Below are 15,661 nucleotides of genomic sequence, written 5' to 3' on the forward strand. Positions count from 1 at the left end.
ACACAGCCTACTGTGGCCACTGTTAATAGTGTTTTCAACTAACTTCCACTGTCTGAACAGGGATCAGTGAAATCTGTCAAAGAGTTTTAACCTGTTTTAATCTCTTATAAAAACAAACCAAGCGCTCGTAAATACAGCACATCATTCACTTTTAATCCCGATGCCATAATTAATACATTCACACTTCAATAAAATATATACTGTATAAAAATATATAACATGACATAACATAACATCTTTCTCTCACAGAGAGAAAATATACAGCGCATTACACAACGTGTTTATGACAGCTACAGAACCCTGATTACATTTTCTTCTGACACCATTCTGTGATTTCTTTTGTTTTTCTATTAAAACTTACATGTTTTGTAATTTTGTAGGAAAAGAAAAACCACATTTTGTAACTTTAGTGACCTAACACTCTTCTGATGTCAGAGCTAACCACAAGCCATCTTTAAATCTCCAAAATTAATGTGCACGTAATTTATAAGACTATGAGCCGCTATGATTAGTTTGTGAATGTGTGAACTTGTGTGAGCACACCAAGGAATTTTTCAAAATAAGCCAGGAATCATGCAATGAGCATTACTAGTTTGACATATTTATGTGAGATGATGAACCCTGTTTCTTCCTAGATTTAAATAAAAAAACAACTCTTTCCTCTATAGTTAATTTACTGCAGTAACACTGAAAAGTCTAATTGGACTTGAGTCTTATCTCGCTCTGCGTCCCGTCTTGCAGTCTTTTCTGTTCATCGTGCTGCGTTGCCCATGGAGATGTCGCCCTGCTGTTTTCTCTGCCTCTTGCACCTCCACAGCAGGACGGCCAGCAAGATGAGCAGCAGGAGTCCCAGGGCTCCTCCGATGAGGCCCACTGTCAGAGGCAAGGTGCGGTCCCTGGGCTGGTACATCATGCAGGACCCGACGCTGTTTCCGGCATCGTTCACGGCAACCACGCAGACTTCTTCGTTGTGATCTACTTTACCTGCTGCTCCGCTCCTTTTGTCCACCCCAAGCCTCTGCCTCTCTTGCCCTCCTACTGTCACAACATAGGCAGTGACATATGAATTAGGCGCACACCACTTGACAACAATTTCTGACCCGTTCCAAGCCACTGATCGAAGTATGGGGTTCTCTGGAGGTGTGTTGTGTAAAGTGAACCCCGGACACAAGCAGCCGGTGGACGCTGCTAGCTTAGCACATGGGATCTGATTCTCAAGACAGGCATTGTATTCACAGATCTCAAATGTTCCTCCATCAGTAGACAATCTGGTGGGTAAATTAGTGGTGGCTGTAACCTTGTCATAGTCATAGTAATCCGATGAGGAAAGGGCAATGGCCTCAGCAGAAATATCATCAAGTTGAAGAGGTTTCATGGGCTCCATCCCTGTGACTCCTAAACCTGCAGGCAGGGGACAGTAACCCCTGATGAAAAGCAGGCATGAGATCACGAAGGGAAGACGAAGGTCCCTGAAGACAGTCATCCTGCTGGGGTTCATAAAAAGCAAAATTCCATCAGTCATATTTTATTTTTTGCATGGGAATGAAAAGCTTCAGTCCCCCGGGCTTCCAGCGGAGCGCACATTTAGTGATTCTGCTTCTTTTTGTCTCCTATGAAAGAGCCTGAATGAGGACATGCTGTTACTTCTCCCCTGATTCTGATTCGTTGTGTGACAGCAAAGGAAGAGACTGTGATGAATCAAAAAAAATGACTTAAATATAAGCCTGCTTTCTCTTGGAAAACAAGTAAATCTCCTTTAGTGAAGCTTTAAAACTTTCTCTCAAGGCTTTCACTCTTAAATCAATAAATGAGACAATGCTGACACTTAATATAAAGAAAGAAATGAATTCTCCTGTGGCCTGTTTGTCAGGGATTTACGGCCTTGTGTAACGACTGCATGGAAGTAATTCTCACTTGGAGATACTTCATTCTAATTCAGCATTCCAGGCAGTATTGCACAACAGGTCCAAATGCCTACACACACCCAGGCACAGCTCAGCCTGGTCAGCTGGATCTAGTTACAGGAAAGCTGCCTGCGCGATATCCACAAGAATCCACGCAAGCATACGCAAGCATATGCTCTGTGGTGAATGTGCAGAGTGAAATAACAATGAAGCCCATTCACAGGTCTCCAAACATGAGGCTGTGTATAAATGCACTGAAGCAGCAGCCCCTATGAATTCTTAATCGTCCTCTGAGCATAACTTACTTGCATAAGCCCTTAAATGTAAGACATGAACTTACCTGTTGCTCCTGAATGTTTGTAGTCTTTTCCAAAGCGTGTGTGCAGCTCCTTTCTCCTTTCCTTTCCTCCTCTACTTGTTGTCTCTCTTGCTTTCTCTCTCTTTATATCTTCCCCTCCTGCTCAACAATCACCTCCTTCTTTCTGCCCTCCCACAACCCCCACTCTCTCTCTCCCCCGCTGACCCTTCTGCACCAGCTCCACCTTCCTCCTTGCTAAATGGCTCAGTAATGTGACTGTGAATGAGTGACTGTGTGCGCTATTAGTGGTATTATAGTCTGCTCTTACATTATGACTGTTTAGTTCTGATGAAGCGAGCCACTTGACTGCTTGCTGCATTCCTTTACAGGTTATTCAGAGCGTGTCCGGCCTATTAATGAGCACTTGTTTGCCTTTTAGGGGTGAAGGCTATTACGAAGGATTGGGAAAAATCTGTGTCAGGGCTTTGATTCATTGAAATGTGTCATCCCTGACATCCGCCTAGCGGTTCCAGACAGACTTAGCCCGTCGCTTTAGCCACCTGACCTCTCACCTGAATAAAATGTAACTTGAAACAAAGCCGAGGGGCGCATCAGTTCACCAAAAGGCCGTAAAATAACCTGAAGGGACTTGTTCTGGGACACTGTAAATTTCCTGGTACTTGGAAAAAAAAAAGAAGGTAAAATCTGTGGTAATTAATTCAAGATAGATGTTGCAACTGGAAGATTCATCCAGGCAAGAGCATGTTCTGAACGAGATGTTCTGCTGGTATGGAACTTTATGTGACAGCTGTGGCTTTGGATCCAGCTGCTCACACGCATCTCCACTCTGCTTTTTGAGTTAGCTGATATTATCCACGTGCCTGAAGAATACAGTTCCCAGTTTACCCGAACGTGCCATATTCCTGCTATCGGTTACATTGTTCCTACTCTGCATTTAATTCAGCCGGAATCAATGTGTTATGAATCTCAGATTTTCACACAACTTAAATGATGTATTGTTTGTATTTCTTGTGCCATAGTTATAAAGTTACTTCCTTTCTCCCCTTTCTGTATGGGCCTCTATCTGTGGGTGAGTGAATGTGTTTTGAATTCAAGTACTGTAAAGGAGCGTGGGTGTGTAAGTGTGAAGAAGATGCATACACTGGCAGTCAGGATGTGTGTGGGTAAAGCTGTGTTTGTGTATTTTGTAACACCGATTGCGCATATGTGTTATATCTGAATCTATAGCTGCTAAACATACATTGTTTTTTGTTTTATTTCATATTGATCAGTTCAAGTTTATTTTAACTTTGTGAGGTGAAGACATAAACTCAGCTGGCATGACAGGGCATATGAGGTATCTAGAAACTGACCAAGTCACTGCTTGGGTCATTTTTCTCTGGAAATGACTATCAAGTGGATGGAAACTGTTTTAAGGATTGTTACATAATCCCATATTGTGATGCCCCTGTTACCTCAGACTGCGTCAGCTTTTCCACAGCCTCTGCGCCTGGCTGGGATGGGTCTGTTTTCCTCATCAGAAATTACTCCTAAAGGAATAAATTATTTCTATATATGCAATGGAAACACCCCAAATGAATACTACAAGGCCATGTCATAGTAGGGGAAATTAGGAAATATTCTGGAGTTTGGTTTGTGCTTGTCATATTTTATGTTTTGCAAGGGAAGGATAAGTTCCATTATTGCTATCTCACAATATGAGGAGAAGACAATCAGACCAAGCCAAGTCATTTCACATTTTAGACATCCACCCTTGTTCCTGTTAAATAAAAACTAAAATGAGACACACATTGATACCATTGTAGTGAATTTATAAAGCTCTTAACAGTCCGACCTAATGATTCACCTCAACTTTTCAACCAATAACATAATAACCAAAAGCCTTTATTAAACATGAAGAAGTGCTTTGTGATTCAATGTTCAATAAAATGATAAATGTAGAGGTTCATATCTGACCTATTTCGGCAGACTGCATTGCCACTAGAAAGAGTGCACAGCAATTAGAGGCAAGATAAAACTGAATAAGGCTTGTTTTGTGTCTTTACACTGGGTGTAACTGTAACTGGGTGTGTGTGAGAATAGTTAATTTCCCTGATGGATTGTGCTGTCAGTGAGCAGCTAGGTCATCTGAGAGCTATCAGAAAGTTCAAGCTGGCCGGTTTCTCACAGCATCCTTCAATTAAAGGCTGCAGCAGACTGGATGTGAGATGAACAGTAAGTCTTTTCATCAGTGTCTGTTTAGCCAAGAAGTCAGTGACATGCGGGTATTTTAAACTTTTGACCCTGGAAGAATGGTTATATATGTTTTTTCTCCTCAAATGGCTGCTGCTCTGCAGGAAGTGTGGAGCGCGCTTCACCCCGTGCCTTGACTTTTAGGCTGGAGGCTCTTGAATAACTTCAAACACAGACTAAGGGTCCGATTTAAAAGTAACTAGGTCAGCTGTGTCTGTGAAGATTCTCAGTCAACCAGGTCTTGGTGTGTCCACAAAAACAAACAAACAAACAAAAAGTCAAAGGCAAGTGGACTTGTTGAGCTTTAGGTCAATGAAACCACATGTTAATGCCAAGCTTTTTAATGGACGTATGCAGTGATCATTTTGATTTGACACACAACTAAAGTCAGTATGCTACAAAATAGGATTCAGGAGATATGAGCAATAATCCGATACTCAAGACATGTAATTAAATATATCTACAGACTAAGTATTTATTTATCACAATGTATGAATTTATGATACAGCTAATAATTATGTTTCTTATTATTGGATTGAATCAGTCATTTGTGAAATCTTTTATTAGCCCATGTAACAGACCTTAGCATGGGACCTGCTGGACAAACAATATATATATATATATATATATATATATATATATTTTTTTTTTTTTAATATATAAACAATATACACACAGTGTTGGGCAACTTACTTCAAAAACGTAACACATTATGTATTACTTGTTACTGTCATTTCAAAGTAATTCGTTACATTCATTCATTCATTAAGTTTCGCGGGGGTCTGCTGGAGCCTATCCCAGCTGTCATCGGGCGAGAGGCGGGGGACAGGTCTCCAGTCTATCGCAGGGCTAACACTGAGAGACAGACAACCATTCACACTCACACGCACACCTGGGGCCAATTTAGAATCACCAGTTAACCTAACCAGCATGTCTTTGGATGGTGGGAGGAAGCTGGAGTACCTGGAGAGAACCCACGCAGACACAGGGAGAACATGCAAACTCCACACAGAAAGGCAAGCCGGCCCATGGATTTGAACCTGGGACCTTCTTGCTGTGAGGCATCAGTGCTAATTCGTTACATTATAATATTATAATGTAACGAATTAATTAATATATATTACTGTCTCTGAATTGTAAGGCATTACACTACTACTGCATTGCTTTTAAGTTACTTTCACCAAAATAACTGCAAATATATATATACTTATTCTAAATGTATCTTATTATGCTCCTAGGCTTAAGTGCCCCTACTTCCTGGAATAATCTCCAATGTAACATAAAAATTAACTCTCTACTTTCCTATAATCAATTCAGATCTGTAATCACAAACCTTCCTATGTCAAATTGTACCTGTTTTATGTAAATTTTATTTTATTATTATTATTATTATTATTATTATTATCATTATTATTATTATTATTATATTATTTTATTATTTTACTAGTAATATTTTCTGTATCTTTATTTTTCCCTTCCTTCCTCCTTTATAATGTTATGTAGGTTATCTTATTATTTGTTTTATTTTGTTTTATTTTCCACAATTATTATACTATATCTATTGTTATCCCATTGTTACTGTGTAATCTCGGCTTCACTGAAAATGAGGACTACCCTCAATGAACCTCCGAGAATAAATAAAGATTGAATTGAATTGAATTGAATTGAATTGAAAAGGCTAACAACAGAAGAATGTAATAGGCGTAGCAGTGATGGCTCGTAATGCAATACAAAGAACAATCATAGCCAGAATTTAGTTAAAAACAGACCTTTAACTGATTTGTCTTCGCTTTCGTCCTCAGTTTGCTTTCTTTTCACTAACTTAATGTTAGCGTGGCACCGCTCTAAATGTTTCGTTGGATTACTTGTGCTATTTCGCGACGTAGATAGATCTTTTATATAGGCCTATGTATATAGCTATATAAAACGAAAAACTCCAAGAATTTGTCTCTGTTTCTCCTTTTCTTTTCTGCCACAAATCTCCAAAAGATCGTGGATATTATGGATAACTAGAAAAAATCAGGGTTGAATGTTGAAAAGGAACTTCTTCTCAATTTCACAACAGAGTGCCAAAATATTACACATTGACTGGATTTTGTATGTAGTTGTAGCTAGGATTAGATGATTGTCGATGGAAAGGAGAAAAGTAAGTCTGTTAACATGTTAATCTTTATTTACAGAGAAAACAATAGGCAAGATTTAACCAAAACTAAATCGACTTGTTCGATTTAGAAAGTAATGTAAAAACAGAAAAGGGAAAATGCTGTTTAAATCCCTGACGAACGGTTTGGCTCTCCTTCGAGTCAATGCCCAGGGTAAAGTAAACGCCTCATTTTGTTGACGTAATTTCTGCGCGACAGGCCTCAGCGTACAGTACGGTTCAGTTCTGTGGACACAAGCTGGAAATAGGTGAGTTGCAGTTGAGGGCCGTGCTATCAAAGCCTGAACAATAACTTAGGAATTTGATTAACGCAGTTAAAGACCGCCAGCACGTTTCTGCTGCAGAGTCACAGAGTTTGCATGAAAACGTCTTTCAGCGACTGGTGTTGTTAGCTTAAAGACAGAAGGCTAATGTTAGCGAGTGGAGCCAGGCCCAGCGCACAGTTGACTACATTGTTGTTGTCAGCAGCGCCAGTTAAACAGCTATTACGGCAGATGTAATTGATGACACTCGTTTCTCTCATATTTATAAAGACCTGACCTGAATAGTTTATCTTTTCTAATTGTGTGCCGATTGCGGTAGCATATTAAACGTTAGCATAGCGTAAAAACGTTAGCTAACTGCTTTCCAGCTAGCTAACGACATTATAATAATGACTTCCAGGAGGACAGGCTATGCTGGTAGCATGGATTCCTCTCCATCAAACAGCGGCAGCTCAGTCCACAGTGGAAACCGTAAACAAAGTATAATAAACATTCCTGACAGGACTGCAGAGTCCTGTTATGATCGGAAAGCAGACAAGGGTGCGTACGGAGCTTCGCAGGGCAGCATGACTGTAACATCGCTGAAATCGCGCCTCGCCCCGACCATCCAAACAGCCATGTCCGCTGCAGTGGACACTCTGCTCGGCGAAGTGGTGCTCGTGCTGAATGAGACTCAGCAGGAGTTGCTGCACAAGGAGCAGGAGAATGAAAGACTCAAAGTGCGCTTGGAAGTGTCAGAGAGGGAGTTAAAGACTCTGCAGGAGTGTCTGTGCAGTGCTCAGAAGCTCATAGATCAGCTTCAGATCTCATACACGGGCCCCCAGACAGTTAGTCAGTCGGTTTTTGCCCCGTCGCTGTCTTCCATGGCTTCAATGACTTCAGGCTTGGACCGAGACCACCAGAACCCCAGGAATGTAAATGGAGCCGGGGTTGACTTGGGTCTCGGCGCCACTGTGGACGATTCGCTTCACGGGTTCGAGCCGAGAGACGACTACAAGATGTGCCAGCTTTCAATCCAACCAGATGGCTCTGTGACCAACCACGCTCTGGACTCTTTTGCATCCAACACGTCTCATATGTGCTCTGACTCCAGCAGACCCGGTAAATATACAGTGTGTTTCATTTGCAAAAAAAGACTAATCTACAAATAACTTCCATGTAAAGGGTATGAATTTCTGTTTTTAAACATTGTCTCTGTGTGTTTGGTTTTGTCTTCAGATGAGAGGCAGTCTCAGGGACAAGGTGGAGCACCCAGATTTGAGATTAAAGAGGAGCAGGTACCACCTTCAGGATCTGTTCAGCCCAACAGGAAGGATCCTGGTTTGCGTAGTGACACCAGAGTTGGGGATGGTGAGCGATCGTCCCACAATGTGGGAGACCTTGGGTACGGTCATGTTGGAGGGGAAGGAGGTTCACAGCGTTCTTTTACTCACCCACTGCGTCACCAGCGACCTGTGCGTGAATGCAGCAGTGCCTTGCAGCAAGGCGGACTTGATGGACAGAAACCACTGGCTAGGACTTCTGGAGCAGGCAGAGGAGAAAGTGTTTCACCAGGCAGAGCAGAGGACTCTGCAGGACCTTCAGCCCCCGATACAGTAGGGGAGCCCTCTGCAGATCGTCCTCACCACTGCTTGGAGTGCGGGAAGACCTTCCGTCTGATCTCCAGCCTGAAGAAGCACATCCGCATCCACACAGGAGAGAAGCCCTACCCTTGTGGAGTCTGTGGCCGTCGCTTTCGCGAGTCCGGGGCGCTCAAAACCCACCTGCGCATACACACAGGTGAGAAGCCGTACTCTTGCTCCGAATGTGGAAACTGCTTCCGCCACTTGGACGGTTTACGAAAACACAGGCGCACGCACACAGGAGAGAAGCCGTACGTGTGTGCCATCTGCGGGAAGCGCCTGAGCCGCCTGCAGCACCTCAAACACCACCAGCTTATCCACACTGGAGAGAGGCCGTGCTGCTGTCCCTTCTGCAACCGCACCTTCAAAGAGCCCGCAGCGCTGCGGAAACACATCCGCACGCACCGGGAGGAAGGCGGTCACATGGGAATTGGAGCAAATGACGACACGGACGCAGACGCCATGGATGACATTAATAACCTCCATCCTGCAGCTCCGTCTCCTCAGATGAGGTTTGGGGAGTGGGGAGCGGAGGAGGATGACAGCTCAGTTGTGGACTGTGTGTAGCACAGTGGAGTTACTGTTGGTGTTTTTGCCATGAAATATACAAAAAAAATCATGGAATAAGATGTTTGTGTCATTTGTGTCACGATGGATATGATCTTGTTCCATACTCTTAGAGTGATCAATCAGGCCACATATAAGCCCAGCCTTGGAGTTTAGTTTATATCTGATATTTTTAAAACGGCAGCAAGTTGTTGTTTTTTTTGGAGATGTATCGAGCAGCAGCAACAGCAGTTCACAGGTTGTTCTTGGAACAGTTAGGTGCTGTTCTTCCAACGTCCTGGCAGTAATTCCGGGGAAATTGGTAGGAGCGGTGAACACAAGCTGAAAATTGCCCTGAACACACACTCAGACATCCGTTGAGTCACAGACGCTGCTGTTCGATTGCTCCCAGCTGGATTTTAGTCAGGACGAAACTTGTTTCTATGTTTCTGCTCATGTTACGTCAGTCTCCACAAATACACAAATAAGGAATAGATGCATAGTTCTGGCAAATGCTTCATGTAAGGGACACGCTTACTGATCTCGACCATCATCCTTACTGTGGGCATTCTGGGCCTATCCCGGGGTCTCCCCCCAGCTGGCCATGCTGGGTATATACAGTGGGCATTCTCACTTCATACATCTGACACTGCAAATTAAACTTTAGAGTACTTTCCCTAAATATGAATGAATCTTTTAAGATTGGGAAACTAAAACTAAAGTGTAAACTGTAGGTTTTTCTCATCATGGTATTACTTTTAAGTTGAAATATTCCCCAGCTCTATTCAGTCTTCATCCTCAGTGTGCTTCTAATGGATGATGTTTTTGCACAGTATTATTATTTTAGACTCACTATGTACGCTGTGGAAGGCCTTGTTCAGACTGACATGGCAAATAATTCTTTCGGCACATCCAGATGGACTTCACGGTTATCTCAGTTGGACACACTGGCCGCTCAAATCTGATTTCAACTAGTCTTTTTGTGCTGCTCACAAAGCAACGCACAATTGCAACGTCAAACCTAGAGTGACAGAAGAGAATCTTTGCTGCTATTATGGAAGTGCTGTGTAGAACACATGAAGAACACGTAGAACATGCTGTGGGGAGGAATACATTTAGGACAGAAGAGATGCTTTTGACAGGCAATGCCGGAAAAAAACACCGTGGAAAAGCAGCATCACCAGTGTGTCTCTGTAGTCACTAACGCCTGCGTGGTTTGCAGAAATTGTTGCACATTGGTTGGTGATGTCTGGACACACAAATCCACTTAGATACAATGCAAATAAATCTCTTCTCAAGCTCTGATTTAGAGACAAATGTGGCTGGTCTGCAGTCGGAATAAAGCCTTGGAAACGTTCTGATCCTCCACAGAGGCGCTGCAGCAATGTTTAGTGTAGTTTGCGATCTTGGAGTGATTGGATCAAGATTGGATAAACTGACATCATTTGGTTTAAATCAAGTCATGTGATTTGTTTGACTGATGTGTTGATTTATCATGGTTTCGCTCCATGATAAGGCCAGTGTGGTCTGCAGTGCTCACAACACTGTTTTCAACTTGAGCGCGTCTCCTCGTGAAGCACGAGCCGGTTTTCCTCGTCAGTCGACAGCGCCCCGGCCTTGCCCTCTGCTGCTCTGCCTTATCTCCTCCTTTCTCTCTGCAGAGCCCTCATCAGTCACACGGTTGAAACATTACCGAGGCATTATCTGATAGCGGGATATCCTAGTTTGAAGATAGCGGTGCACATGTTTATTTGTTCGCCCAAACATACAGGGTTTTTAGCTGGCAGCGGCGCGTATGTGCCCAGCTCGACGATTTAAACACTGATTGTTTTTCCAAAAGCGTCTCACTTCCTTAGACAATATCTCAGCATTCCATTTTTCACTTTTCACGCTGCTACATTATGTCTAGAAAGCCTCTCCTTTCCTAGACTCCTATTATTGTTACCAGCCTGTTACTAGCAACCAGACTACCGTGCTTGCATGTGCATATCTGTTCCCCTCGCAGCTTTTTCTGTATATAAGAATGTAATTTTAGCATTTTTATTTGGTTTAATAAGGTTTATTTTGTGTACGCGTTAATGTGCAACAATGACTAACTGTCTTTTAAAACACCATTGTGTTAACAATCTCTGTAAATATATATAATCTGGTGTCATTTCTTGCACATGCTCTGATGGATTCCACTGAAGCATTACGTTAAAACAGCAGAGCTCTTTGAGCTAAACTGTCTGGTGTCATTTAATATGTATTATAATATAATGACCTCCGAGTTACTATTCTGTGTAAGTCTTTTTAAAAGACATGTACAATGTATGTCACTGTGTATACCCAGAACATAATTTGCCCCAGATAATCATATTTATTGTTTTTTTTTTTTTTTGTATGGCACACAGGGTGGCCTTTGCATGTAGGTTAAAACTGACGTGGCATTACTCCTCAAGAAGTCAGTGTTAAGTGTGAAATGAATTCCTTTTTTATGCATCTGTGTTCAAAAGCTGTCCCCCCACATCACAGTGATCCTTTCACCTACTGTAAATGTTACTATATTAAAGGGCCTTGTTTATACGTCTTCTCTTTCAGATGTTATTAAGGAAATGAAGAAATAATGATGAGTTGGCAGCAGTGGGCTTTAAAGGGCTCATATTATATCCCTTTTTAGATTAAAATGCAAATGCCCTGCTGTTGCCTTTTACGTCCTGTGTCTCAGGGCCCGTTCACATATAAACATGTGTCCTGACTGATCTGATCGCAAGTGTGCAGTCATCTCTCCAGATCTGAGCTCACTGCCCTGCTCTGTATCAAAAGAAACACTGACATCTGCAAAGACCAAATGCATTAATGTTTTTTAGGCCAGATCACCTCCCAACGTGGTCTTTGATTGGATCACAGATGTGTCCTCACTGCTTCTTGGGTGTGTTCATATCTGTACATTCAGGAAAGCTAATAATATCAGGTCTGAACAGGCCCGTGGATTTTGCGGCAAAAATGAGGCTGGAAAACTAATATGGCTTATAACAAATGAACAGAAATTCAACCCTATCCTGACAGATCCATATTTTATGGGTCACATTATGGAAATATCATTACCGTATGTGCAAAAATAATGGAGTTGTCCCTTTTATGCCAAAAACACCCGAATGATTACTGTGTCTGCATGTGTTTGGTTTTGTCTCACCCTTCTGGCATTGAGAGTAATTCCACAGTCAGCACAACAGCTGTGCCAACAGTCTACTGCCTATCAGTGTTTCTGTCTTTGCTGTCGATCACAGTCTTTTTTTAGATGATGATACTTCCTCTGCACAGCCTTCTTTATTTTTTATCTAATTAGTTGTATGCCGCCTAGATGGTATTCCATTCTTCCTGACTGCCGAAGAATTCATAAAACCTTACTCCAGTTTCTCCACCACAGGCTTTTCTGTACTCCTAGTTACCGTAGGCTACTCTGTCTTAGTCTGTTGCTAAGGGCTGCTCCCCTCCTCAGCTCTGGCAAACAATTGTTGTTGTTTGACCTAAAATTCATTGCCCCTGGTGCACCAGCTCCGGAATGTCGCCACAGAAACAGATTTAAAACTACACTGCAAAATACCGAGAGCGTCACCTGGAACTGATAAGCTTAAATGGAGCTCTAATTATCCGAAAAAGGTCTGCATAGTTTTAAAATAATCTTTTACCCAGGTCAACAGTGTGGCAGTCTGCTTCAAGATAAAGCTGCCATCCTGTTTCATTTAGCCGTATCACAGCGTTAACCCACAGAAGAGTTTCCACACCGACTGAAACGTTGCCAAACAGTTAGCGTAGGCGCTGTGGTTACGCCCAAAGACAGACCCTTAAATAACACCTTGCTCTCCTCTCCATGCTGAGTAATGACATCTGTGCTCATACACACAAACTGCCATTTGAGGTGGCCTTTGGTATCATTAAAGAAGCTTATCATGAGTGAAAAAAACATATCAATGTATGATGGCATTTCATCCATAATACCAATAACTCCTGCAGCGTCACGTGCTGCTGATAAAAACAATTCTTAGGTTCAGCATTAGTTCTCAATAATGCAAACTTGAATGTCAGTTTCACAGATTTTTAACACACTTCAGCGTAAATAACCTCCTCATTATTTCCCTCATTATAAGAAAGGTCAAACTCATTACTGTGAAGAGTGTTCTGATGCTCAGAGATCCTGCATGCAAGACTTCATGAAAATAAGCTGTAATGAAGCGCCTCATCAGCGCACCATGAAATACTCCATAAACCGATCAGCCACAACATTAAAACCACTGACAGGTGACGTAAATAACATTGACCATCTTGTGACAATACAATGTTCTGCTGGGAAACCTGTGGACCTGGCATTCATGTGGATGTTACTTACGTAGACATGTACCACCCACCTAGACCAGACCAGGCACCCCCACCCCATAGCACTTTAGTGTATTTAGTTTACTTCTTACAGGGACCATGTACAAAATGCATTAATCACAGAGGAGAAGATACACTGTACCAGATTTAGCAAATTGCTAATTTCCATCTGCAGTCCCAGGGCAGGTAGGATAGAAGTATAGACACACACACACACATACAAAGTGACACTCCTTGATGGCTTACTCATCCCCAGCAGGATGCAGGATAACAACTCAAAAAAACATCACAAGGCGTTGACCAGGCCTCCAAATTCACTACATCCCAAACTGATCAAGTATCTGTGGGATGATCCACAGAGGCCCCTCCCCTCAACCCATAGGACCCAAAGGCCCCCACTAACAATATTCTGTTGCCAGACACCACAGGACACCCTCAGAAGGCCCATGTCCATTCTCTGATGAGTCACAATTGTTTTGGAGACACAAGGGAGACCTACACAATATTAGGAAGGTGGTCATAATGTTATGCTTGATTGTGTATATGTAAGATTATCAAATAATGTCTGAGATGTCACATGTAAACATCAGGGAGCTGAATAAGCCTCTAGTATAGTATATCTAGAATATAGTCATACCACTGATAAATAAATATAATTAATGAATTTATTTATTTATTAATAGTAGGAGTTTTCTTTACTAAATGTACGGCAACCCGTCTAAATATCTGTTGAGATGTTTTGCTAAAAAACACAAATATCAACCTTGGGGTGGTGCTAGAGGATCACCAAAGTTATAAAGTGTCAGCCATCTGGAGACCATGAATGTACTAAATCCAGACAGTAAAAAATACCCGCTAAGAAACTACTTTCACAGTGCCTGTCCACAGACAGATGTTTTTTTTTTTTTTTTTGTAATCATATTTTTATTTTGTCACTATTTTGCGCAGTATAGAATACATCATCTCAGTACTGATCAGTGGCTTGAGCCAAAAAGAAGAAGCAAAAATAAAGGATGGGAATGCCAAATCTCATTAACTCTAATCATCTCTCAGTTATTGTTGCTCACAGGCAAATCCACCCAGAGCCTTCTAATCCAGTGTGCTCTTCCCCTTTTAGATAACAGTGCTTAAACCGCGGGGCAAGCGGTCAATCAGAGGCTGCCGTAGTTCCACAAAGCTGTTGTAGTTTCCCTCTTTAGAAGCTGTCTTTATCTTCAGGTTGTGCAATATGGCTGCGTCTGTGTGTTTTCTGTTTCTGTCATTACTGCCTGGCACACTGAGTAACACAAAGGCTTCGGTTTTCAGAAGGGAAGTAATTATAGTGTACTAATAACAATACTCAAGGATGGTTTTTGTGTGCCCTACAGCATATTTACATTCGGTGTGTGCGTGAGTGTGTGTCTTGGCAGCCGATGATGCAGCAGTGATGGTGAGCGGCAGAGGCAGAGAGAAATGTGAGAGCGGCCTGTGAACTCTCTGTAGGCCCATGCAGTCATTTCCTCAGCGACTGAAAGTAAACACTCTCACTTTTTGGAGAGAGGAAGTGACTCAACTCTCTCTCCCTCTCCCACACTCACACTCTTTCCTCCTCTCTCCATTTCCCTCTCCCTCACTCACTTTCACCCCTTGCCAGAGTGACCCCCGAACACTGATCGCCCCCCGTGACGTTTACAGCGCTGTGCCGTCACACTTTTCATGCTTACGTGTGGTTAATCAGCATGCGGACTTTTCCCAGACAACAGCTGAACACATCACATAAATGTTGTGGAGAATTTGAGCAGTTACAGCACTGCCAACTGCGTGGAATCATATTTACAGTCCGATTTAATCGTTTTTGCTGTTAAATCTTAAATCTTTGGTTTGGTAATATTTGGCTGAAGGTGTTAAAAAAGCGTGATTTGCTGCAGTTGTTGCACAGCAGCCACTGCAAGCAGAACATATGCTTCTTTTTGTGCTTGAATTGTTCTAAACTAAAAGTTCATTTACTGCACTACAATGCTGGCTACAGAAGGAGGTTCCTTTTGTCTTTTACTTCATGATAGCTGCTAACTACTCCAGTATTATTATATATGCACAAGACAGAGCTTAACCAATAACAATATTATGAATCTTCATCATTCACTCAAAGGAGACCATATTTTTTAAAATAAAAGCTTTTCTTTGTTGGTTTTCCATACAGGTTTACTAGGTTAACTATATGGACAGACAGGATGGTTTTGAGTTTTATTAGGGATGTTTTTAAATTTAGACTTAGACTT

At 42.1% G+C, this 15,661-nt stretch overlaps 2 protein-coding genes across 3 annotated transcripts; one reads left to right on the top strand and one right to left on the bottom strand.

The window, feature by feature from the left end:
- Positions 1-128: 128 nt before the first annotated feature.
- On the bottom strand, positions 129-2,286 carry LOC311502450 (leucine-rich repeat neuronal protein 4). The gene is made up of 2 exons (XM_084564678.1): positions 2,245-2,286; positions 129-1,424 (listed from the first exon to the last, which is right to left on the bottom strand). Exon 2 carries the CDS (start codon positions 1,382-1,384, stop codon positions 752-754), a length of 633 nt encoding a protein of 210 aa, XP_084420804.1. The 5' UTR covers positions 1,385-1,424; positions 2,245-2,286; the 3' UTR covers positions 129-751.
- Positions 2,287-6,829: 4,543 nt separating this feature from the next.
- LOC311502443 (uncharacterized protein) lies at positions 6,830-11,612 on the top strand. Of its 2 annotated transcripts, XM_084564669.1 has the most exons (3): positions 6,830-6,864; positions 7,280-7,980; positions 8,098-11,612. In XM_084564669.1, exons 2-3 carry the CDS (start codon positions 7,302-7,304, stop codon positions 9,066-9,068), a joined length of 1,650 nt encoding a protein of 549 aa, XP_084420795.1. In that variant the 5' UTR covers positions 6,830-6,864; positions 7,280-7,301; the 3' UTR covers positions 9,069-11,612. The 2 variants fall into 2 exon arrangements, with proteins under 2 accessions (XP_084420795.1, XP_084420794.1); XM_084564668.1 differs by having other exon boundaries at positions 6,830-7,980.
- Positions 11,613-15,661: the final 4,049 nt, after the last annotated feature.

Source organism: Chelon labrosus, assembly GCF_963514085.1.
Source record: "Chelon labrosus genome assembly, chromosome: 17".
Classification (NCBI taxonomy): Eukaryota; Metazoa; Chordata; class Actinopteri; order Mugiliformes; family Mugilidae; genus Chelon; species Chelon labrosus.